This window comes from Meriones unguiculatus, chromosome 7, assembly GCF_030254825.1.
Source record: "Meriones unguiculatus strain TT.TT164.6M chromosome 7, Bangor_MerUng_6.1, whole genome shotgun sequence".
Lineage (NCBI taxonomy): Eukaryota > Metazoa > Chordata > Mammalia > Rodentia > Muridae > Meriones > Meriones unguiculatus.
This window is the reverse complement of record NC_083355.1, coordinates 86161338-86188343: the sequence shown is the minus strand read 5'-3', so window position 1 is coordinate 86188343 and position 27006 is coordinate 86161338. Positions and strand designations below refer to the sequence as shown.

The 27006-nt window shown below is 39.6% G+C and overlaps 1 protein-coding gene across 3 annotated transcripts in view; it reads right to left on the bottom strand.

The window, feature by feature from the left end:
* Rad51b (RAD51 paralog B) overlaps positions 1-27006 on the bottom strand; it is a 523994-nt gene that overhangs the window by 419127 nt on the left and 77861 nt on the right. Inside the window, exon 9 of one of the 3 annotated variants that reach the window (XM_060387773.1) lies at positions 21373-22508. The exons of the other annotated variants lie outside the window; for them this stretch is intronic. Within the exon in view, the coding sequence (XP_060243756.1) occupies positions 22497-22508 (12 nt within the window). The 3' untranslated portion in view covers positions 21373-22496. Of the gene's footprint in view, positions 1-21372; positions 22509-27006 lie in introns of those variants that run through there. 3 annotated transcript variants of the gene reach the window in all.

Sequence of the window (27006 nt, the reverse complement as noted above, 5' to 3'; positions counted from 1 at the left end):
AGTGTTCTGTGCATGTCCCGTGTACTACACTTTGTATTATCCAATTCCCTTCAATCCTCGAAAACCTAAGACCACCATGTTTCCGCTGTTCCTGGACAACTTTTGACACCTTTTATTTCTAAGAGCTCACCAACGGGATTTGTCCTTCCCTGTGTGCTTTAAAGTAGCACCTCAGTCTACAGAACAACAAGGATGTTTGACATGGGTATATTTAACTTGTGTAAGTTGTGCTTGGAAATAGGAAGAATGAGGGTTTGAGCAAGTGAATCATCTGTCCAGAAGGAAGAGATAATCCAGAGAGAGAGACACAACGTAAGCAAAAGTGTGACGTAACACACAAGTGCATACAACAGAATTCAAATCCTGAAAGAAGAGAAACCAAGAGCCAGTGAAAGCGGTTATGTGTGTGGATCCCAATGAGGAATAACACAAAAATAAGAGTTCATACTTGGAAGAAACATCAGTGGGGAAAAGCAAAGAGTGCCTAAGAATCCTCTATTAAAGGAAGCTTAAAGAGATATGACAATGAAATTTATCTCTCAATCCTTAGGTTGGTAAAATGTTTCTACAAAGGGTCATATTGGCTCAAGAGGTAACAGCTGAACATAAATTATATATTGAATAATAATATATTGAATTTGAACATCATACTATCGTAGTATTAAAAAATACTTGTTCTTGAGAGATACACATTAAAGAATTTATAGCAAAGACTCATTGCCTCTGCAATTTACCAACAAGTGGTTCAGAAAAAAAGGCCCAACACACATGCTTACATATGTGCATTTCAGAAACTAAGAAAATGCATCAAACTGCTAACAATGGATAAAAATGACATAATTGTACTATACTTCGAACTTATACTTTTTCTTTTTTTTGTTTTTACCTTAATGACATATATGCTGAAATAAGACCTTACAGACAAGGCATAGGGGTGCACACCTGTAGTTCAGCTGCCCGCGTGGCTAAGGCAAGAGATCTCTTGAGCAGTGAGATCAAGGCCAACCTGGACAAAGTGTGGGGACCACATCCAAAAAAAGGAAAACAAGAATAGAGCTCAGCAACAGATTTGGAAATAGTTTGAATATAAAACCAAGCAGAGCTGGGAGAGGGTGAATAAGAAAAACGTATAATGACAGATGTGTCTGAAAATGTCACAATGACACCCACTAGTTTGTATATGAGGATTTATGGACCCTAGGGAGAATGCTTAAATCTCATTCAGAATGGCAAACAGTATAGACACCAGAAGCGGTGGAAGAGAGGGAACAGGACTGGAGCCTCCTATAGATGTCCTCTAAAAGGCTCCACTCAACAGGGTATTGAAGCAGATGATGAGACTCCCAGCCAAACTCTGGGCAGAGTGTAGGGAGTCTTATGGAAGAAGGGGGAGACAGAAGAACACAGAGGGGACAGGAGCACCACAAGGACACCAGCAAAGCTAAAACTCCTGAGCCCAGGGGGTCCTGCCAGAGACTGATGCACCAACCAAGGACCATGCATAGAAAGGACTTAGAACTCCTGCTCAGATGTAGCTGATAGGCAACTCAGTCTCTATATGGGTTCCCAAGTAACTGGAGCAGAGGCTGGCTCTGGCATGAACTGGGTTGCCTGCTCTTTGATCACTTGCCCCTGGTGATGCAGCCTTGCCAGACCACAGAGGAAAAGGATCCAAGCAGTCCTGATGAGACTTGATAAGCTATGGGCAGATGGCAGAGGAGGCGTTCTCCCCCTTTCAGTGGACTAGAGAAAGGTATAGGGAAAAGGGAGGGAGGATGGGACTGGGAGTTGTTGAGGGAAGGGGCTTCAATCGGGATATATAATGAATAAATTTAAAAAAAATAAATAAAAGAAAATATAACTGTATTTAAACTTTTTTAAAAAAAGGAGGATTTACTAACACCATAGGTAAAGAGTGACTTTGAAAGAATTTCAGTAAGAAAGTGTCATGAGGATTCTTTCCCAATCTGTAGGCAGTCGTTTTGTTTTGATGATGGTATCCTTTGCTTTACAGAAACTTTTCAGTTTCATGAGGTCCCATTTATTGATTGTTGCTCTTAGAGCCTGTGCTGTTGGTGTTCTGTTCAGGAAGTTGTCTCCTGTGCCAATGAGTTCTAGGCTGTTCCCCACTTTTTTTTCCAATTGATTTAGGGTATCTGGTTTTATGTTGAGGTCCTTGATCCACTTTGACTTTAGTTTTGTGCAGGGTGATAAATATGGATCTATTTTCATTTTTCTGCATGTAGACATCCAGTTGGTCCAGCACCATTTGTTGAAGATGCTGTCTTTTTTCCATTGAATGGAATTGGCTTCTTTGTCGAATATCGAGTATTCATAGGTGTGTGGATTTAGTTCTGGGTCTTCTATGCGGTTCCATTGATCCTCCTTTCTGTTTCTATGCCAATACCATGCAGTTTTTATTACTGTTGCCCTGTAGTACAGCTTGAGATCAGGAATGGAGATACCTCCAGATGATCTGTTGTTGTACAGGATCGTTTTGGAGATTCTGGGTTTTTTGTTTCTCCATATGAAGCTGAGAATCTTTTTTTCAAGGTCTGTAAAGAATTGAGTTGGTATTTTGATGGGAATTGCATTGAATCTGTAGATTGCTTTTGGCAGTATGGCCATTTTCACAATGTTAATCCTACCAATCCATGAGCACGGGAGATCTTTCCATCTTCTGATATCTTCTTCGATTTCTTTCTTCAGAGACTTGAAGTTTTTCTCAAACAGGTCTTTCACTTGCTTGGTTAGAGATTGGGAAAGAATCTTCACTAACCCTTTATCTGACAGAGGACTAATATCCAGTATATACAAAGAACTAAAGAAGCTGAAAAGCAGCAAACCAAGTAATCCAATTAAAAAATGGGGAACAGAGCTAAACAGAGAATTCTCGACAGAGGAATATCGAATGGCAGAAAAACACTTAAAGAAATGCTCATCCTCATTAGCCATCAGGGAAATGTAAATCAAAATGACCCTGAGATATCACCTTACACCCATCAGAATGGCCAAGATGAAAAACTCAAGCGATAACACATGCTGGAGAGGTTGTGGAGAAAGGGGAACCCTCCTCCACTGCTGGTGGGAATGTAAACTGGTACAACCACTCTGGAAAGATATCTGGCGCTTCCTAAGACAAATAGGAATAGTGCTTCCTCCAGACCCAGCTATACCACTGCTAGGTATATACCCAAAGTTTGTTCAAGTACACAAAAAGGACACTTGCTCAATCATGTTTATAGCAGCTCTATTTGTAATAGCCAGAACCTGGAAACAACCCAGATGTCCATCAACGCTGGAATGGGTACAGAAATTGTGGTATTTTTATACAATGGAATACTACTCAGCAATCAAAAAGGAGGAAATCATGAAATTTGCAGGCAAATGGTGGGATCTAGAAAAGATCATTCTGAGTGAAATATCCCAGAAGGAGAAAGACAAACATGGGATATACTCACTTATATAGACCTATAAGATATGATAAACATAATGAAATCTATACACCTAAAAAAGATAATCAATTGAGTGGACATGGGGTAAGATGATCAATCCTCATTTAGAAAGACAGATGGGATGTGCATTGAACGTATGACAGGAGTCTACTGAGCGCATCTGAAAGACTCTAACTAGCAGTGTTTTCAAAGCAAAGACTCATGACCAAACCTTTGGCAGAGTACAGGGAATCATAAGAAAGAAGGGGAGTTAGTCTGATGGGGAAAGGATAGGAGCTCCACAAGGACCAAATATATCTGGGCACAGGGTCTTTTCTGAGACTGACATTCAACCAGGGACCATGTATGGATATAACCTAGAACCTCCACTCAGATGTGGCCTGTGGTAGCTCAGTAACCAATTGGTTTCCCAAAGTGAGGGGAACAGGGACTATTTCTAACAGGAACTCAATGACTGGCTCTTTGGTCTCCCCACCCCCGAAGGGAGGAGCAGTCCTGTTAGGCCACAGAGGAGGGCTTTGCAGCCAGTCCTGAAGATACCTGATAAAACAGGATCAGATGAATGGGGAGGAGGTCCCCCCTATCAGTGGACTTGGAAAGGGGCACAGTGGAGATGAGGGAGGGAGGGAGGGACTGGGAGGGAATGAGGGATCGGGACATGGCTGGGATACAGAGTTAATAAAATGTAACTGATAAAAAAAAATAAAAAATAAAAAATAAAAAAAATAAAAAAAAAAGAAAGTGTCATGAAACCAACAATGTTTATGGATAATCCATAGACATGCTTTACAGAATTAAGAGAAATAGGTAAGTTATTACTAATTTACTTATAAGGGATTGCTATGACTTCTAAGAACAAATGAAATCTTTAATAAACACCTAGCTCTGGCTGGAGAAATAGCTCAGTTGCTAATGTCTCATGCTTGTGACCTTAGACCCTCCATGGGGAAAAGAGCTTGGTGTGGCATAAGCTTGTAATCTCAGTAATGGGAATGCAGGCACAGGCAGGCCTGGGGCTTGCTGGCCATCTGGGTTAGCCTAGTTGGCAAGCTCTTGGTTCCAGTGAGAGCTTCTGTCTCAGAAAGCAAGGTAGAGACTGAATGAGAACACCCAAGGTTTCCATGTGCACACATGCACATGAACACAAATCGACACACACACACACACACACACCTAGCTGACACACCTAGAAAATAACCTAATTTATTTTCAAATATTATGTAAATGTTTCATATCTACCAATGACCAATGTGTTTTCCATTAAGGAATAACACTTAGACATTTTTAATGTACCCTATTTGGTTTTAATTGTCACTTTATAACCAGTTTTTTAGCTGGTCACACACTTTCCCCCAAAATTAAAATAAAATAAAAAAATAAAGGGTATCTTAGGTACTCACGACCATAACTGAGGTGGAGGAATTTTGTTTGTTTTCTTTTTTTTGGGGGGGGGGAATTTTGTTTTGTTTTGTTTTTTGGTTTGTTTTAAGATTGAGGACTATTAGCTCTGCCACCTCAATTTAGACAAACCGTTACAGAACTTTCAAGTAAGCCTAAGTCTCTCACACACATGTATGTCCTTACAGGGCCGCCGCCACCGCTGCTGCCGCTGCCAAAGGTGATGATGACGATGATGACGGTGATGATTAAACCCACGCCTGTGTGTGTTAGGTAAACAGCGTACCACTGAGCCATACATCTCCAGCCCCCATAAATATTCGCCAAATACCATTGTCTGCAGAAACTGATCGCTTGCCAACAGTTTGGACAAGGGAAGAGTAAAGCTGCCTGACGTTCATCTACTGTGACACATAGTGGGGAGCTGTCCGGTGTCGTCAGCGTGGGCATAGCTGCGCTATCTCCTGTCATCCCTGCTGGCAGAAGAAGCCTCCACGGTACTCTTTTTTTCCTTTTCTGTCTTTCCTTTTACATTAAGAGGCCAACGGTATCTAAGTCTGCTTTCAAGATGGCTACATTAAGCACAATATAGGAAATCCATCCTACTTGGCTTAGTTTCTCATTACACCTGCTGCAGCACTGTGGCTGAGTCCTCACTTGTGGTAAAATGCACATATTTCTTTGCCCAAATGGCACTGCAAGTGAGCAGCTTAACCCATACAATATAGCAGCATTCAGTGGTTCCTCCGGATTCACCTCTGGTTTAATAAGAATGTTTGTTCAGAAAACATTCGAGAAAAGAGAAAATGCAAGGGCTTCAAGAAAGTACAAGCTGAATATGTATTTAGGTAGAGATAGTCTACCTAATCTAAAAATACACAGATGCAACTTGTTCTGTATTACATAGAAGTATAAATCCTCTATACAAAATGAAAGATGAAGTGCTAAATGGCCAGGGTACAATAAATTATTTTAGAAATGATCTTCTCTCATAAAATTCTTACAACACTATAAAATAAAAACTTATGAGGAGCCCTCAGACTTCATCCATGTTAATATAAGTTAATTAACATGTTAACTGTTAATTTTATGTGTATATTATGTTTATAAAACAGTAACATAAATGCTAAGTAATGTCGCTCTTGTGGATAAACTGTAAGTCTCTTTACATTATTTCAAGGTATAATTTGATTGCATTATAAAAAGCTGTACATAATTTAAAAGCAAAATAGCTTCAAATTGTATTCCTAAAAATTAATAATCACAAGTAAGAGAAAAAAACTTAACCTCAAAAAGTTTTCTTGTGCCTTTCTATAATCCTTCTTCCTCTGTCCCTTTGAAAGGTAACCACTGATCAGCCATCAGAATATTTTTAAATTTCTAGAGGCTTTATGTGTGATATACAGTTTATATTCTTTTGATTCTTTCTTTAACTCACCATAATTATTTTGAGAACCATTCGTGCTATTATATGTGACAATAATTCCCTAAAATTTCTGAGTAATATTCCATTGTATGGACATGCTACAGTGTATCCATTGACTGTCCGTGGGTCTTTGGTTGATTTACAGCTTTTGGCTATAACAAATAAAGTTGCTATGGCAATCGTGTACTCATCTGAACAAATGTATGCTTTCAAAATATATTTAATAAAAAATGAGAATGTATAGTTGAGCATTTTCTGAATATATGCTTAGGAGTGGTATCGCTGGATCTTGAGTTAGCACTATTCCTAATTTTCTGAGAAAACACCACCTTGATTTCCAAACTGGTTATACAAGTTTATATTCCCACCAACAAGGGAGGAGGGTTCCCCTTTCTCCACATCCTCTCCAGCATGTGTTGTCACTTGAGTTTTTGATCTTAGCCATTCTGATGGGTGTAAGGTGAAATCTCAGGGTTGTTTTGATTTGCATCTCCCTGATGATTAAAGACGTTGAACATTTCTTTAAGTGTTTCTCTGCCATTCAGTATTCCTCTATTGAGAATTCTCTGTTTAACTCTGTACCCCATTTTTTTTAATTGGATTACTTGGTTTGTTGGTATTTAACTTAAGTTCTTTATATATTCTGGATACTAGCCCTCTGTCATATATACAGTGTCCATTGCTTTACAGAAGCTTTTCAGTTTCATGAGGTCCCATTTATTGATGGTTGATCTTAGAGCCTGTGCTGTTGGTGTTCTGTTCAGAAAGTTGTCTCCTGTGCCAATGAGGTCAAGGCTCTTCCCCACTTTTTCTTCTAACAGGTTTAGTGTGTCTGGTTTTATGTTTGGGGTCTTTGATACAGAAATTGTGGTGCATTTACACAGTGGAATACTACTCAGCTATTAAAAACAAGGAAATCATGAAATCTGGAGGTAAATGGTGGGAACTAGAAAAGATCATCTTGCATGAGGTATCCCAGAAAGAGAAAGACACACATGGTATATACTCACTCATAAGTGTACATTAGCCATATAATATAGGATAAATATACTAAAATCTATACTCCTAAAGAAGCTAAACAACAAGGAAGACCCTAAGGAAGATGTCCAATTCTCATTCAGAAGGACAAATGCAATAGACATTGGAAGCAGAAGACAGGAAACAGGACAGGAGCCTACCACAGAGGGTCTCTGAAAGACTCTACTGATGGAGGTATCAAAGCAGAGGTTAAGTCTCATAACCAAACTCTGGGCAGAGGGCAGGAAATCTTATGAAAAAGCGGGGAGACAGAAAGACCTGGAGGGGACAGTAGCTCCAAAGGAGACCAATAGAGCCTTAAAAACTGAGCCCTGGAGGACCTGAAAAGAATGATACCCCAACCAAGGACAATGCATGGAGAGGACCTAAAACCCCAGCTCAGACGTAGTCCATAGACTCAGTCTCCAAGTAGGGTACCTAGTAAGGAGATCAGGGTCTGTCTCTGGCATGAACTCAGTGACAGGCTCTCTGATTACCTTCCCATGTGGGGTGAACCCTTGCCAGGCCACAGAGGAAGACAATGCAACCAGTCCTTATGAGACCTGATAGGCTAGGGTCAAATAGAAAGGGAGGAGGACCTCCCCTACCAGTGAACTAGGGGAGAGGAAGAGGGGCAGAAGAGGGAAGGAGGGTGGGATTGGGAGGAGATGAGAGAGGAGGCCACAGCCAGGACACAAATTGAATAAATGGTAATAAATGATTATAATAAAAAAATTCAAAAGGAGAATGATTAAATCACATCATAGGTACATGTTTAACATTTTACAACAGATTTTCAAAGTCATTGAACCAATTTACATCGTCTCCAAGAGGAGGAATTTTGTCCCTTCACACACTCACCAACACTTTGTACGGTCAGCCTTTTTAACTTTACAGTGGGCCACCTCACTGTAATTTTAACTTACATCCCCCTGATAATGACACTGAGCTTCTTTTCACGTTTGTCCTCCACACACCTTCAGTGGCACAACTACAAAGCTCTGGGACACGCTCTCAATTTATTTACATCAGGCCTGCTCATCATCTTTGTTGTTGGTTTGTTTTCTTTATTCCTTCCGAGAACTCTGTAGGCTGGCTTTAAGTCCCCATATCATCTATGCACATTCATGATAAGTGTTTGAAATATTCTCCCCAGTCTATGGCTTTTTTTTATCATTCTTTTTTTGGAAAGATAAATTTTTTTCATTTTAATTCACAGGGTCTCTATTGGATCTTTTACAGTTTGTGGGTATATAAGAAATCTGTGCCTCAAGGTAAAAAAAAAAAATTTTTTTGTTCATCCTTTTATAAATTTTATAGTTTTGTCTATGATCCATTTTGAGTGAATTTTCACGTGTTATTTAAAAGGTGATTTGAATAATGGTTTCACGCAAACAACCAATCATTTTAGTACCATCTCTTGAAGTTTTCAAGATTGGCCTTTCTGCGGTAATTACACTCGGTTACTACTTCGTGGCCCATCAACACGGGCATCTTGCTTTAGACTCCATCCCCTGCTCATCTGCTTGCTTGCCTCTGCAGTGATCCTGCGCCTTGGTCGCTCCAGCGTCACCCATGTTTAAATCAGGAAGAGTAGGTCCTCTATGCATCTATTGCTTTTCTCCCTTCCCTCCCCACCCCCCGCTCCCTCTCAGACCTGGTACTCACTACACCGTCCTAGCTGGTCCCGAATTCAAGGCAACCCTCCTGCCTCTGTCTTTTCCAGAGTGCTAGGACATGTACCAGCTCACCTGGACTTAAGGCTGTTCTTCACCCAACAATAAAATTTGTTGGCCTGCTGCTACAGTAATAAAAATTAAATAATGGAAATGCTATTTATTTATAACACATAAACCCCAAACCTGTTTCTTTACCTAAGAAACAAACATCAATCTAAAAGCTAAGCATGAATGACAAATTTTTAGAGCACAAAAAGCACAGCTATAAGTCAACTTTACAAAAGTCAGTAATTCAACATAACAGATGAAATATATGGTCTAGAAGTATTATGGGAAATAAGACCAGGGAGGATTACTAGGAAGCCTCTGTAAGGAAGTGGTTCTCAGCCTTCCTAATGCTGTGATCCTTTAATACAGCTCTTTGTGTGGTGGTGACCGCTCCCAACCATCAAATTATTGTTATTACTTCATAACTATAATTTTGCTACTGTTATAAGTCATAATGTAAATATCTAGTATGCAGGATATCTGATATGCAACCCCCAAAGGGGTTATGACCCACAGGTTGAGAACCGCTGCTCTAAAGGAAACTGTGCCGGGTTTGGAGAGGAACAGTGATGAGATTAGGATAAGCGGAATCAATGGAAAGAAAGAGCATGGCATTTAGACTATGCTTATGATGCCAGGCAGGGCAAGTGAAGAGGGGGTCGGGGGCAGCTAACGCTAGGAAAATCATGGAGAAGAAGCCTCCAGTGTCGGTTCTGAAATGCCTTGAGGTAGTCAAGCAAACACATTTATTTACTTAAAATGTTTGGGCCTGTTCAAAATTAGAGTTTAATGTTCTGTTCTAACTGCACTCAATTAAATATTTTCAACCCATATGCAAATCATAATTGCTCTTTCAAATTTTATCCTTGTGGGGTAAAAACAACTCTCCACACTTATCTTGAACAGTAGTGAAGCCTCAGGGCTCTAGAGGTGTTTACTGTGAACTTGAAGGGTTTTCATTGCAAAATCTCCCCACTTTGCAGTTTCATGTTTAAACAATAACTAGGGAATAAGGTACACTACCCTCCACCAACCCCCCCCCACACACACACACCCTTCTAGCAAGATAAATTGAGCAGCTTTCAACATATGGAAGCATTTTCACATTGTCAGCTCTGGTGGGATAGGGGGGAAAACAATTTGCAAATGCCATTCAGTGAACTGCACACTTTCAAGTAAGCCTGATTAGACAAAGTTTCATGTGGCAAATGCTGCATTCAATAAATCCTTTCCCTTTTGTCAGGAAGGGAATGTTCAAATTTGTATAGAATGCAGCAGGGTGATCAAGGAAGATGGAAGTTGAGTAAAAACCGTACCCATAAGATTCTTCAGGATGTGGGAGACTTGTCGAGAAACAGCCTGAAATTTGTAAGTAAATAAGCTAGTTTTTATTTTAAATTCCTCAACCAAATAGTGAAGTGTCGAGGAAAGGAATGAGGAGGAGTGGGGCAACAGCCGGAGAAGGTGAAGCAGAGTCCTCAAAAGCTGTGCCTGCTCCTCCAACACTCCCCAAGCCTTTCGCTCCCCTCATTTCTTTAACCCCCTTTCCAAACACCAGGAAAGGGGACATGTGTGGAGTACAGGACTGATGAAAAGACAATCAAGGGACATGATAGGGTGGATATCCCCAAGATGTTCTATGGTGGATGGGCTGCAGACAGGAAGTACTAACTGAGCTGATCTGGACAGCAATCAGGAAAGTATATATCTGGCATATCTTTCTTTCCTGAGGATGTGCTCCCCAAAAAATCATTATCTGTAAGGATCAGAGGTAAGATTCAAAAGGTGTAACCTTTTCTAGCCCTTGAATTCCTCTAATTCAAGTATTTCTGCAAGAAAGCAAGGAATTTTTTTCCTAAGAACACATAGGCATAAATAACAGGGAGAGACTGGTTTTTGTTTTGTTTCATTTTGTTGGTTTTTAGTTTTGTATAAACACCAGTAATTTAGCCACAAGGAGACCAAAAACATTCAAATAATAACCCGAATCACAGACTCAAATTATAAGTAATCCTAAAACCAAGCCTAAACACAACGTGAGATGGCTATAATGGAAAAAGATGCTGAATCAGTGCCTCACTCAGGCTTCCTCTGAAAAGCTTCCTCTCAAAGCAGATGGGAACTAAGCAGACCCACAGCTTGACAGTGTGCAGAGTGAGAGGCTTTGGAGCACTCAGCCCTAAATGGAATGTCTTCATCAAAGCCCTCCCCTCAGGGCTCAGGGAACTGCAGAAGAGGAGGCAGAAAGTCTGTGAGAGCCAGAGGGGATGACTGACACCAAGGAAAGACTGTCTTCCAGACACAAGAGGACTGGCTCAGAGGCTGTTGCAGCATGCACAGGGCCTTGCATGGGTTCATGCCAGTTGGGGTACCAGCCCTGAAAAGATCAGGTCTTTCAATGGAGCCTCACTAGGTATATAAACCACACTCCAGGGTATGGCCCGTACCCAGCCATAGATGGCCAATACAAATCAAACTTAGCAGAATTTTTGTTGATTTTTGTGTCTAATATTACTTTGTTTGGGCAATTTTTTATTATCTGGTCTTATGTTTTGTATATTATAACATTTCTGTTTTTATAGGTTTTTACGTGTGTGTGTGTTTTTTTTCTAATTCTGGTTTCTTTAGGGTATTTATTTATTATTTCCTGTTTGTTTTCAAAAGAGAGAAGGAGCAGCCTTGCTAGGCCACAGAGGAGGACTTTGCAGCCAGCCCTGAAGATACCTTATAAACCAGTATCAGATATAAGGGGAGGAGGTTCTCCCTTATCAGTGGACTTGGAAAGGGGCAGGGAAGAGAGGAGGGTGGGAGGGTGGGGTTGGGAGGGAAAGAAGGAGTGGGATACAGCAGGGAGACAAAGTTAACAAACTGTAACTAATATTAAAAATAAAAATTAAAAAATAAATTAATTAATTTAGAAGAAAATCAATTTAAAATATCTGCCTGTGATATTGTGAAATAATTTATTTCTAATATTTATAATGTATTTGCCATTAGACAGAGTTCAATAAGTAAGATTTTAACATTTTTACATTAAAATTTAATATTTCAGCCCCCTTTTACACTATATTTTATATAAAAAATATGTGCTTTTATAAATTTAGCTTCTCAAATAAAATTTATGTCTGGGGTCAAAAAAAAGAGAGAGAGAGAAAGAGAGAGAAGCCATGGAGCTGGATGGGTGGCGAGATGGGAAGGAGATGAGCAAGAAGAAACCATGATCAGAATATATTGTATGAAAAAAAAATTATTTTCAATTAAAAAAAAGTCAAACGTGCTCTGTACTCTCATTTTAACCAGGCATTCTTCCTATGTCTTTAGGGATGAAAATTAGAAGAACAGACAAGTAGACAATGAGGATAGAGAAGGAGGAAAACTGAAAGAATATTCGTAGAACTAATAATGTGTCTTAGCTACAGCACAGAACTTAGTCACCGAAAGAGCCCAGGCCTTCTCTCACATTGGCTGGCTCTCCAGATTCATTCTTCAGGGCTGTACTAAAAAAACAAAAGAATGTTAAGGAACACAATTGGCTCCATTATTTATAGGCTGTTTCAATTTATAGATCATTAGTATTATTTTAGTTTAACCTTTCTCATTGAATGAGAAGATGCTGAAACTAAATTTCAGTTATTTACCCTTTTGTGTGTATGCATCAAATTCATAAACTTTCAAGAGAAGACAGAAATAAACTCATTGTATGTCTAGTAAATTCTGCCTATGTCAGCCAAAGGGCTAAGACAGCTCACGCTGCAGTAGGATAGGGGTCAGAGACCCCGAGCTACTTGCTAGTTGGTATCTGTCCTGCTCCAGGCAAGTGTGCCCTTTTGCTTTGACAATTCACGGCTAAATGCCAATTCTGATGGTTAGCCAGAGGGAAAAGTTTTTCTTTAATTAATCTCTTCATACAGCAATCCATCGGGAAACTGACGAAATGTAGCCCCACACTGTACTGAAGTCAGCTAATCCCCCGAGAATGGCTCTGGGAGTTTTCCGTCATTCAGCAGCATCACAAGAAGTTTTTACAGCCAAGTCAAGGCTCCTAACTTCTCAATCAGCCAGTGTGCACTCAGAGCACACTGCAAAAGGCACACGGGAAGTAAAGGACCTTGCTTTCGGGAAACTGGAATTCTCTTTGGAGAGAGATATTAACTAACCCACTTAAACTAATTAAAAATAGAGAAATAAACTGTGCTGGTGTTGCATGTTAATACAACAGGAATGTGAAGTTTAAGAACTAGTTGGGCCAGAAAAGTCTAGAGTAGCTTTATGAGAATGGAACAAACCTAATGAGATTTGAGTGGACAGAACCAGTAAGAGCTGAAAAGATAGGAGAATGGACAAGAGGGTGTAAGTAAAGGAATAAAGCAAGAAAGCAGAACTTCTGCGTGTGGTCTAAGGGATTAACATGGAGTTTAGTCTAAGGTAGAAGCAATTAAGTAAAGTAGGTGTTTGTGTTTAAAAAACAAAAAAAGGGAGTTGAGGGGCTGGAGCAATGGCTGATTACGTAGAGAACCCACATTCAGTTCCCAGCACTGACATGGTGGTTCACAACTATCCATTAACTCCAGTTCCAGGAGATTGAAGCCCTCTTCTGCTCTTTGTGGGCCACCAGGCCCATGCATGGTACACCTTACACACATTTTACTCATAAACATGAATTGTTTTTTAATAAATAATTAAAAAAAAAAAAAAAGAAACACAGCTGAATAAATGAAGTGTGGCTTGTGGTAGGATCTGACTGCCAAGGAGGCTAATATAAACCTGGAGATTAGATCAATGAGTCATAATTGGTTATTACAAGGGAGGCAGCAACATGAGTCTCTCCCAAAAGGATGGTTTAGAAAGGCCACGTGACAAAAAACAAGCAAAGGAGCTGTTGAAGCTGCACACACATATGTAGCACTAAAAGCCTCAGACTGAGTGAAAGTGTTCACTTAGCGAGCAGTGAGCATTTACTGCCCCAACTTTATCATGCACGTAAGACAAATGCGGTAGTTCGGCTCTACAGAAACAGGGGTAACACACGGTCCTTGAAGACTGAAGCCAGCAAGGGGACACCAAATGAGGTCAAGAAAGCGAGAGAGAAGCGAGGAAGTGCTGCCCTGAAGTCAGGGTCTGAGTGGGCTTTATGTAAATTGTTCGTGCTTTGGCAGGACCCAGACTCAAAGGCTTTCCTCCTGTAACTTTCCACCTCACTCCATACCCAGTCCTAACTCAGTCCTCCATCTTAATAATACTGACCTCTATGATCCAAAATTCATAATCTTGCATGTTTTTCTTTCCAAATCATCCTAAATTGGGGGTTAAGCTATCAAAGGGCTTTTATGAGCAATAACTACCTGAAGTAATTAGGGAACTGTTTTTGGAAGACTAAACTTAAGAAGCATAAGAAAATGGAATGTTTAAAACTTGACACTTCAAGTGAACACGGAATGCTCAATTTTTAAGCTCACTCAAAGAACAACAAAGTTTTCAATTTTTTAAAATGGTCCCAAATTAATCTACAATTTTGCCACTTAAAATATAACTAGGCCTCTACCGATCTTAAGAAGTTGTAATCAGGACAAATACTTCCGTCGAAAATGTTTGTGGGCTTTTACACAAAACAGCTGCCACCCAGGATGACTAAAATAACACAAATTAGATGTAATTGAGTTAAGGGACCACACCAGGTTTGTAATTCAATTTGTCCTATGTGGTTTGGATTCAGGGTTAACCCCACCCCACACCCCTCCATCAAACCACAGTTTGAAAGTTTCATCAAATGAGAAGTACAAAGGAACAGATATAGAAGTTGAATGTGTAGCATGAATAATTTACATAAAAACACTTCAACGGGTGCCGAGAGTTTTGTTGTTGTTGTTGTTTGTTGTGTTAAGTCTGGTACAGCCAAGCATTTGTCCGTTGAAACTTCTTACTGCCAATTTCTCACTCTAACAATATATCCTATCTATAAGTTTCACTCTTGCTCTAGTTTCATAATTTAGCACACAATTTACTTCTAAGTCTGAAGTAGATTCCAGGCCAGATGCAAACCCACTTGTAGGCTCTAACCCAAAATCCTCAAGGTCATTAATTTTCATGGGTAGAGCCAGAATTTTCACTACTAACATTTCAATAGCCTTGAACAGGACTGTCTCTTGTTGATAGATATAGCTAACTACATTGTCAACAGCGTGCTGATATTTTCCTACGGGTCTAGCTATCATTGACCTATCCCTAGACGAATGTTGAGCTAAACTGCCTTGAAATGAAACAATCCCTAGCCTTATGTTGCCCCCAGACAAAGCAATTTGGCCCCTGGGATTTTTAGGAAAAGAGCTACACTTAGAAATTGAGTGTTGCTCTTCATCATGGCCCTTCCAGTACAAATCATGGGTTTTAGGAAAATTTTGAGATGGAGTTTTCCATATGAGTGATGGCTATAATTCCACCAAAAGAGCCTAATGTGATTATCAAGTTTCATTTCAGACAATTGAATTTAATGACATTTCTCTGAAAAATAAAAATTAAACGAAACACGGAAAAAAGAACATGTATCAGGGCTGGGGATGAAGCACAGTAGTAAAATGCTTTCCTGGCATCATGCATAAAAGCATAGATTTGTTCTCCAGCTACAGACACACACACACACACACACACAGAGAGAGAGAGAGAGAGAGAGAGAGAGAGAGAGAGAGAACAGATATGTACAAATTTGAAAGCTAATCAGGAAACAGACTTAGTTTATTTGACATTACATATAAAGTATTTGAATTTTTACATATATTACAAACCTGGTGTGGTCCCTTGGGAAGATAAAATATGAATACTTTTACTGAGACAAACTGTGATCTCTGATTTTTTTTTTAACTTTGGAAACTGCATATGTGAAAAGCAGATATCCTAATACTTATCTTTTGCATAACATTCTTAAATAGCTTAAAGCTGACCCGCCTAAAGCTGGCATTTTTCCCAGCTGTCTTAAACGTCTAAGTACACATCAAAAACTTTAGCTTCTTTGGTTGTTCAGGAAATATTGCCATTAATAATGTCAAATGTGCAAGGAAAGTAACTTTTAAACATCTTTTATTTTAACAATATCAGTGGAGATAACAAAATCATGGAGAGAAATTTTTTGTAGTTGAGAGACTTCAATCCTCTACCTGCTGTCTAACATCACCTAAAGTATATGATGAACCTTCAAAAAAAAAAAACAAAAAACCAAGATTTAGAAGTGCCACTAGTTAATCATAGGTGTTTCACAAAGAAATCAGATATCAGATGCCGGATAAGAAATAGTTAATGTTATTACTAGGTCGGGTGTGACTGTGCAGGCAGAGGTAGGTAGATCTCTGTAAGTTCGAGGCCAGCCTTGTCTACAAAGTGAGTCCAGAACAGCCAAGGTTACACAGAAAAACCCTGTCTCAAAAAAAGAAAAAATAAAAGATCATTACTAGGACATGCATAGGGCCCACAAGCAATCTTAGATGCCCAACTATTCTTTTAATTCCAGATAGAAAAACAGGAAGTAGCCTTCTTAAAGGCAAAGGGATGCACCCTTGGGGTAATACTACCCTATATCTTAAATTTATTCAAATTGAAGCCAGTTCTATACAGCTTTAAAAAGCTTCATTTCAATGAATTAAATGAATCTCAAATCACATAACCATTTAACAGATAGAGAAACTGAGGCAAAGCAAGGTGATGTGATTGATCCAAGGCAATGTGTTAAGACTCCGTTGTAGTTTCCAAACAAACAGCCAAGTCTTCCCACTGAGACAAAATGATGCAGTCACATGACACTCAGTAGTCACAAGAGGGGGAAAAAAAAGAACAAAACAAAACAAAAAAATCTCCCAGAAGCAATCTGGAAATTATCAAGAATAAGGAAGGTGTTCTTCCAGATCAGTTTAAACTCAAGCACAGTCTATTGAAGTTCGTTACTTCCACCTCCTCTACGACGCTATTGTCTTATTGTGTGTGTAAGCAGAAAGCTTCTTTCTAGTCAGTTTACATCTGCAAGCAAAGAAGATGCAAAGATGTGAAGCAAGTCCCAGGTTGTCCTCTGCTTTCCTGCCTACCCGACTGATAAAGCTGAAGAGAAAAATAATGAAGAACATTACTAAATCTACAGACAGAAAGAAAAATTATATTGGCATAAGAAGTATAACAAACCTAGGCCGCAAACTAGGCAAACACAAGTTATAGAAGCTACTGAATAAGAAAAACAAACAAAAACAAAAAAAACTTCTTACAACATCAGATCTGAAACATTCTAGAGAAATTTATCTCCTCTGTTCCAAACATGGTCATTCCATCTGAGAATAGGTTACACTTGCAACAAGTTTCAGATGTGTTTATAAATACTTGATTGTAAGACATAGTTTTAAATTGCAATGTTTAATATTTTCATATGGTAACAGAATAGACCCCAGATGCAGAAAATACAGAGCAAAGGTACAGGACTTCAAGTGATCAAGTGTTACTTTTGTTCCTCAGGTTAACACCAAACATTGAAAGACCCTGTGCACTAAATGGGTGAGAGCACTTCAGGAAGAAGAAAGTGAAAAAAGAAGAAGAGGTATTTCTCTAAACTTGTCCCTCCAAGAAATATCTCTATTTATGCACAATGGTTTTTCCCTTATGAGAAAAATATACTGGTTATTTTTCATTAACAAAGTAAGCATCTTTTTCACATTTTTATAACAACAAGCAACCCAATCACAACATGGAAAATGGAATTTAGAAAGAGATTCTGGCAGGATTTCTAACACAAAACACATAATAATTCTGAGCAAAGGGAAAGCTTACATGACTTTCTATTCGGAGGGTATCTAAATAACAGAATTCACGAAGAATAGTCTATCAAAAATAACCATGCAAGTATAACTTTACAGAAGGCCAAAGGACAGGCAGCAAGCAAGTAGGGATATTAAAGTTGGAAAGAACTAACCAGAGCATAGATTTGCTGCTGCAGTGGCCTTACACCTTAGCTTCCATGTGGGCTTCCATGAGTGTGATAGCTGACAGAACACAATTTTCCTCCAAGAAATAAAAATTTAAGTGACCTACTCCGAGTACTTCTCTTGCTCTCAAGAATGATCTTAAACACTATAACAATTATCTACCTCTGTCATTCAATTGCATCTTTATTGAGGAGCATAAAATAACACAAAGGGATGGTCTTTACCATTTCACAAAACACACTGGGGTCAGTTAAGGCAAATAATCTACCTGCTACAAGTAAATGAGGAGCACTTACAAATGCAATCACAAAGCAAGAGTGACAGCTGGGCTCCCAGCTCTCTGTTCTGTTATCTGGTGGCACCTCCAAAGAGCCTGACACTCAAAATCATATTAAGTAAAAACTTTTCACAAGTGCTTTTTCAGAAACTCCTGTTCCTATACGTCTTAAGTTTGTATAATAAAAACAATCAGATACTAGCGGTTTGATTTCAGTACATCAAGAGTTTACTGGAAATAATTTTGACAATTATCAAATAGCTCGGCAGGTTTGCTTGGAACATTCAATGATCAATGCTAATACTCTTCAAGAAAGGGTGGCAAATAAATGGCACAGGTTTCATCAATTCCATTATTCATGCTCACAATTAGCCACAACCTAAATCAACAACAAAAACTTCCAGTTTAGCAACGGTTTTATAGCTTAAGTGACTGCCAGAGCTTTGAAAGATTACAAAAGCCCTCTTACTTCACAGATTTCAAGTTTACTTGAAATTTGGGAATTTCCATGTTAACAGAAGCAGTTGAGGAGGGAGAACTCAGGCAGATGGAAAGGGGAAGAGCAGATGCAGACATACCACCCAAAGTCCCCAGGTAGTTTAATTTTCAGCAGCAACAGTGATTGAGCAGTGGGGATCTAGCAGTGTTAACACAAGGGATCTTCTCTGAACTTAATCCAACAATGTCTAAGATGGTCTAATTTTTAAAGAAAACATTCTCCGCGAGCCAACAATTATAACTTTTTTCATATTTTAATTGGCCTCAAACCTAATACCTGCTTACTAAATTTTTCCTATTTTGATCTTCTAATTGTGCATGGGCAATTACTATAAAAAGACAGGGCTAAGAAAACCCCAAAAATTCTACTGTGTCAGAAGCTAAAAAAAAAATTTAATGAAAAATGTGATTAAAGCATCTGTTTGCAGTAACAGAAAGTGATCTACTTATAATCTAGATTCAAAGAAAGCAAGTTTTCAGGGTCAGACAGAGTATGTGTCTATGGAGAACACTCCCAGCAAGGCTGGATTACACTCCTGCATAAGCCTGCTTGTCCATTTGCACATCCTCCCCAAGCAGATGCACAAGAAAAGGTCCACGGGGATACACACCAGACAGCAGCGGGTGGGGATGAAGCAGGGACTGTTGCCATGATGGAGGCGACGGGGACTTTAGAGATATTCTGATGATTTGTATGTTTTAATGTACTACTTTTGTAATAAAACTAATTGTTCAAAAGAATAAGACATGGATAAAAAGGAAACGTTTGGCTGTGAGCATGAATGAGTCAGCATGACTAGGCCCAGGTGTGAGAACTGTCCTCATCCTTTCTAGGTAAAGACTTTTCTCCTTCACTAGGTCTATTCTAACGTCACCACCATTGGGTCTTTCCTTTTGATATGCTGTTGTTTTATTCGGTTGGTTTTGGTTCTTTTGAGACAGGGTATTCACTGGATAGCCCAGGCTAGACTGGAACTCACTCAGGCCCAGAAATCATAACCACCCTCCTGCCACAGCCTTCAAAATACTGGGCTTATAGGTGTGAATCCACTACACCTAGCCTGTGTGATTTAGTTTTTGGTTTCTGGTTGTGTTTGTTTTTTGGTGTTTTGTTTTGTTTTGCTTTGCTTTGTTTTTTGCTGGAGTTTGAAACCAGGACCTCACACATGGCTAAGCTTATGTTGGCCCACTGAGCCACACCCCTAGCCCAAAACCTGGTGGTTTGTAAAATGCATTAATGTGAAAACTCTTGGCTCTTATCTATTCTTTGCTCCCTTGAAATGTGAGATGCAGTAGAAGCAGTTGGTAGGTAGGTGTGGATATAAATTTTCTCTCAATTCTTGAACCTAATTACCACCCCAGGAATCTTCAGTGGTTCTTTTCTTTCATTTCTAACTGTAAAACTCAGAGCTGCCTCTCGATTCTCCCTGAAGTCTGAAGCCAGTCTGAACCCTGCTCTGACTACTGTGACTCCTGCCTTTGATGCTCGGTGGCTTGTTTTCTTTTGTCCTATCTGTGATTGTTTTATTGTTGTTGTTTGGTTTTTGTTTTTGAGACACAGGCTTGCTACATAGCCTATGCTGGCCTCATACTCATTGAATAGATACTACAGGACGGTCCCAATTTCAAAGCAATCTTCCTGCCAAAGCCGAGAGTTGAATTACAGACATACCATTCATTCCCAGCTAAGAGTATTCCTAAGAATACTATTATTATAGTAATAATATTTTATTACTATACAGGAACCCTAGCTTTCTCAGCTCTTCCAATACCAGCAGCAGGGTGGAGGACTCTGTGTACGTGGGGCAAGGACCATAGTAACCAAAGGCACAAGAAAACAGTGAAAGTAGGGAACCAGGAAGAAGCCAGTGTGACTACAGTAAATATGAAAGTGTTGTGCACAAGGCAGGGAAAGAAAAATGGTAGAAAATGAGGCAGACATAACCAGGTTAAGGCCACACTATAAAACCACGGCCTGACAAGTTCTCTATACTTTATCCCTTGGACATTAGTGGATACTCATCAAAGGTTTTTAAATCAAAGAGTATGATTAGATCTGTCTCTAAGGGAAGAAATCTGGCAGCTGTATGGGAGACAGAGTAGAAAGCTGAAAGACAAAGTAGATAAGAAGCTTGCCACAGAACAGCAGTGAATGATGGAAAGGGTCTATCCAGGGGAATGGCGAAAGGGGAATGAAAACTTTCAAAGGCAACTTCTGAGATACAGGAGTCAGGACTTTGTTGATAAATTGGTAGTGGAGACTTAGAGAACAGAAAGACTCAAGATGAATGTGAGGTTTCTGGTTGAGAGGATGCGGAAGTCATTAATGAAGATAGAGACTATGGGAAGAGGGCTGGTGTTTGACGTATGTATGAAAAAAAATGAGTTTGAGATTTACTCAGTTATTTGCTAGGATATCAATTCTTACTATGCTCCTAAGGATAAGTCTCTTGTTTGCTAATTTCTCCTGTGCTGTGTTTACCCAGGGCAATGCCAGGTCGGCTTAATTCAAATCTGTGATAATAGCGATCATGCTAACCTGGACCAGGAGAATCAAGACTTGACAGTATGAAGATTTTTTTCTTTAAAATGGCTGTGTGGAACGAAAACATGAGACAAGATGGATTATTTCACTTTTCCGCCAAATTTATTTTGCTTTCCAAAATAAATGTGCGATAATGATAGGGCTTTTCACAAGAAGATCTGTTGCTAAGAGCAGCCTGGGTAGGCCACGGTTCCTCTCACTACTCCACGCTCTTCGACATAGCCCAACAACGGAATCACATCACCTAGAATTCTATCTCTGGCTGAGGAACCTGTGCTACCACTTAAGATTCTGAAGCCTGCCACACCCACTGGTCAAACATAAGCACATAAGCAAAGCCATTTAAACAACTTGGGGGTGGGGGGAGTGGAGGGAGTGGAAACCTCACTGCTGTTTTATTTTAAAGACCTTGCGGGAGGTACAGAAAAAGAAGCACCATTTGCTCTGGTTAATGCTGTTGTGCAATGTTTTCTGGGGTTTGCCTTGCAGGCATGTTGAAATCATAACTAAATAAGTCAGCTCCAGTAACAAAGAAACGACATTCCCTGCCCCCTCCCCTCTGAAGGAGCGAGGGATGGCTTCACAAAGTGAGTGGCACATGCTCTCCAGTCCTATCACTTTGTTTTTAACCCAGTTCTGCCAACTGAAACTTTTTTTTAAATTTAATCTCAGTAACCACAGTAAATTCCTTTTTTTTTTTTTTTTTTTTTTACAAGTAACTGCTTTCCTCCTCATCGGAATCACGTTAACTTTCCTGTCTAATTTCTGGAGCTTGAAGGTTCAATACTGGCCAAACAGCCAGTCTCTTTTTTGTGCTGAAGAAACCGCTTTTACATTAAATACAATCCTTGATATTTACACAGTGCTATGCGTGTGAAATGGGTTACTGTAAGGCTGTCATCTTCTCCGTCGGCCTCTCTCATCTTTCCATTTGCTCACTTGTTTGTGTGTCTCTGTGTGCACGTGTTCCTGCGCCATGATGGACATGTCCAAGGAGTCTATTCTTGGCCAGCCACATTGTTTTGAGGCAGGGTTGCCCTTGTTTCGGTCTCTGGGTTCCGTACAGCAGACGAGGCAGCACGCAAGCCTCCAGGTGATTCTTCTGACTCCCGTCTTGCTGTAGGAGCAAGATTTCAGATGTGTGTTACCACATCTAGACTTTATGTGGGTTCTGGGAATACAGGTTTATTCAGCAGGTGCCTTTAGCCCTCTCCCTGCATTAAAAAAAAAAAAATGCATTTATGTTTATCTTTGGGGAAACAACAATGTAGACCTAGGCTCAAGTTCATTCACTTCAGTTGGTTGTAGGGTGTTAGCTAAGAACTTAATGTTATGAAAAGACATTAGGTAGTTAGGTGGTTTTCAAAAACCCCTTTAACTTTAAAATACTGCTGCTAAGCACTGGAGTTCAGCTCACTGGCAAAGCACAGACCTAACATGCAAAAGGGTCTGGGTTCAATGCCTAGCTCACAAAAAAAAAAAAAAAAAAAAAGGGAGAAAATGCGTAATCTGGCCAAAAGCTGGTTAAAATTCTCTAATATTTGACTATATTCTATGTGAGGTGCTTCCTCGACAGTTATAAATTGTTTTACTTATGAGAAAGATGCCGCCATGTAGAAAGAAGACTGGAAGAAATATGGCACACCCATGAAATACCATGCTGCTGATAAAAGTGACAGAGAAAGGAAAGTCACTGCTGATTTTAAAAGAAATGGAGCCATAAAACTGTGCAAGCACAAATTCATTTTTCGCCATGATAAACTCAATATAACATTTTCATTAAAATGCCCTCCTTAGGAGCTGGAGAGATGTCTCAAAGGGTAAGAGCACTGTTCTTCCAGAGGATTCAGGTTCATTTTTTCCAACACCCACATGGCAGCTCACAACCATCTATAACTCCAGGATTCAACATCCTTACATAGGACAATGTGACATACAGACAAAGCACCAGTAAAAATACAATTTTTAAAATGCCCTCATTACAAATACTCAAATAATATAGAAAAGGCCCCCAAAATGCAGCAAATCATCTAAAATCTCATCACTGAATATAGCCAATAATCACTGAATCATTCTGGACATGTATTCACATACACACAAAGATAAATGGCAATATAGAAATAGATTTATTACTTCTGGGATAAGCCTGTAGTCACATTTTTAAAAAATTAATTCTAATCATACTTGAAATCTACAAAAACTGAAATGAAGATAAAGTATTTAAAGTTTTAAATGATTTATTCACTCAAGACACATTAACTGAATTGATAGCAAATATTCCAGGAAGTATAACTAATAAAGCCAAAATTTTTTTTCATAAAAAATTGACTGTAATAAAATGCCTGGCAATTAGACCTCTAAAATTATTCTAAATATAACAGAGAGAGAGAGAGAGGACAGGAGAGCATGCAGGTGCCTACAGACCCCAGAAAAGGGCATTGGACCTTCTATAACTGGAGTTACCGGTGGTTGAGGGCCACCTCATTTGGAAGCTAAAACCCAAAATCTAGTCCCCTTAACCACCGAGTAATCAATCTCTCCAGCCCCTCTAGCTTTCGTCTTTTCACTTTCTCTTGTCCTTCTTTGACTGTGGGATCTACAAACACAAGAAAAAATAAATAAAAACTCCCCAAGGGCAATCAAATTGGTTCAGCAGATACATGCCCTTGCCCCCAAGCCTGACTGCCTGAGTTCAGTCTGTGGCCCACCTGGTGGAAGAAGAGAATATGCTCCTACAAGTTGTCCTCTTACCTCCACACATTATCATGGCACATACAACACCCACCTAACATAAACACAGGAATAAATTGAACGTTAAAAAAATTAAAGCATCTTCCCAAGTAGTAGGGAGGAGCCAGGGCCTTTTTCATCCAGGATGTATGCCTTTGTTTTTTGTTTTTTTTTTTTTTTAAGAAGAAACAGCATTTTACTCTATTGCCAGGTGATCAACGCTAAGGTTCAAGTGATCCCTGACACAGCCTCCCAAGCAGCCGGGAATGCAAGGCTTTCTCCTTGCAGGCTTCTCTTCAGTTTTGAAATACAGTATAATAGAGAAAAACTTTGCATAGAGTCATTAAAGACTGCCTGGCCTCCCAGTACAATGAACATCTTTCAGTCCCTCAACTATGCCACGTCTTCACATCCAGGTGTTTTTCGTTGCTTTAATCACACTTTCTCCTACTCCCTCTACTTAATCAAGCCAAATGTAACCAAGCCAAAACTTACTCAACATTCCCTGGAGGCAAGACTTTGAGTTTTGCTTTTGTACTTCTCAAACCTTTCTAGATATTCTTCTCCCTTCTATACTGGTGCTTGCCAGATCCTAGTTTATCATCTATTCCCTTATCTCAATCTCTCATAGGAATGAAAGGAATCCTCCGCCCGGCTCTAGCAAAACACAAGACATATGGTAAATGTCCTTGCCTCTTTTTCTGCTGCTGTGATAAAATACCCTAAGAAAATCGACTCAGAGAAGGAAGAGGTTTTTTTGCCCATGGTTCTCAGTGGGGAAATCAAGGCAGCAGAAGCTTAAAGTAGCTCTGGTCATATTACATCTGAAGTCAGAAGAAAACAACGAATGCTTGACTGTTGCTCGTCCAATTATACAGTCTGGGATGACATTCAAGGAATTGTGGTACCTACAGTGAGCAGCTCAGTTAACATAACCCAGATAATCCCCCACAGGCCTCACCAGCGGCTCCTCCCCCTGGTGATTCTAGAGTCTGTCAGGACATTTAAACACAGCACTTTTAAGCCAGAACCTTCCACTCCTTGTCCCTTAAGTCTCATGTTTATCTCGTAGCGTAAAATACATTCCAACTTTGAAAGCACCCATAGTTACTAATGGTTCCAACATTTTAAAAGCCCATGGTCTCTTAACTGTGAGCTCCTACAAAATCAAAAACAAGTTACAAGCTTCAAAGATATAATGGCACAGAGTAAATATTCCTATTCCGAAATAGAAGAACCTGGGTAGAGCAAGAAACAGACACACCAAAGGAAAATCATAACCCAGGGGGGCAAACACCAGATCCTGTAGCTCCTTATCTGGCACCTGGGGCTGGCTCATGATGGAATTGGCTATGCTCCAAAGGACTCAGGAACAACCCCCACCCCCTACCGCTGTGCTGCCTGTAGCGCATACCTTCACAAAAACAACTTAAGAAGGAGTTTCTTTTAGCTTTAACTAAGGGTACAGTTCATAATGGAGGAGAAGTCGAGGCAACAGAACCTTGAGGCAACTGGTCACATTACATCCGCATTCAGAAGAAAAGAATAATGAGTGAAGCACGTTGCTCAGCCCCCTTCATCCAGTTACAGTCCAGGATGCCAGTCAGGGAATGGTGACAGCCACAATGAACATAACCCAGATAATTCCCCACAAGCATGCACAGGGGCCCATCTCACGGGGGATTCTTGTTCTCTCAGGTTGACAACAGTAGCCACCACAGTAGGCATTTAGTGTAGTTTGGTGGAATGGATGAATGACAGGCCACTTATATGACTGACACAACTAAAATGTCACACACCTCTGGAACGCTATTTCCAGGTGGGTATTTCTACAGAACTAGTCATATCTAAAATTAATGCTGTCTAGTACTCTAGTCACTAACCGCACGTGGCTACTCGACACTTGAAATGTAACCAGTGCAACCGAATTTTTCCCACAGCATGAAATTTTCGTTCAATACTCACATATGATTAATGATGAACACATTGAACAGTTTAACTCTGGAGTATCAGCGGGAATATAAGACATTATACACAACTTGGCTTGCTTACATTTTATACGCACTGAAGTTTGAAGCACAGCTTTATGATAGAATTCAAATTTCTTAAGTGAAATTTCTCATAACTGATTATGTGCACTCTAAGGGCAGGAATTAGGTCTTGTTCATAATCATCTTACATATACCAAATACTTAACATTTAAAGATAGTTTACATCCCATTAAACTAGATGGTGTTACTGGTGGCTAAAATTTAAATAATATACCATCTGTTTACTTTCTTCTTGGCTTAACAGCAAGGGATAAAAACAAAACAAAACAAAATCCCAGGAACCAACAATAAAGGAAAAGAAGACAAAGAGGATGCTGCTATCTGAACTAAGCATCCCCCACCATATCAAGGCCCAACATGTCTACCTTATCTCCATCTCAGTTCCTGCTGTTTTCTTTACCATAATCTGACTCCATTCTTCACGTGCTATCCAGGTTCACACTCCCCTGCTCCATAGAGCATTCACATTAATGAAAGAACTGAACCTGTCTCATTCCCACGATTATGTCCCCTCTGTTGTATAGATGCTTAAAAACTTCCTTTCCCCTTGCTAGATAAGTTCTCCAAGGGGAGATACAGTATCTTCTTCATCTTGCTCTTTCTGCAATACTTAGGACAATGTTCTATACGAGATTAGGCTATCTGTAGAATTATTGAAACTACAAAACAGCTGAGATAATCATAGGTATTTTTCAAGATGCCAAAGAACATCTGATGCAGAAATCAAATTGGAAAAAAACAAAAACATGTTTTGTCTTTTGCTCCTAGAATCCTCAGAGTAGCAATCTCTCACCAATCTCTTACATGCAGTGTTCCTGAATATTAAAAAGCCTGATGTTTTCAACTCCTTCTTCAGTTTCAGATCAGTAAGGCACGTCTTCTCTCATTCTCCTCTACTGCTACTTCTCCTTCATGCCAGCTTTTCAGAGTA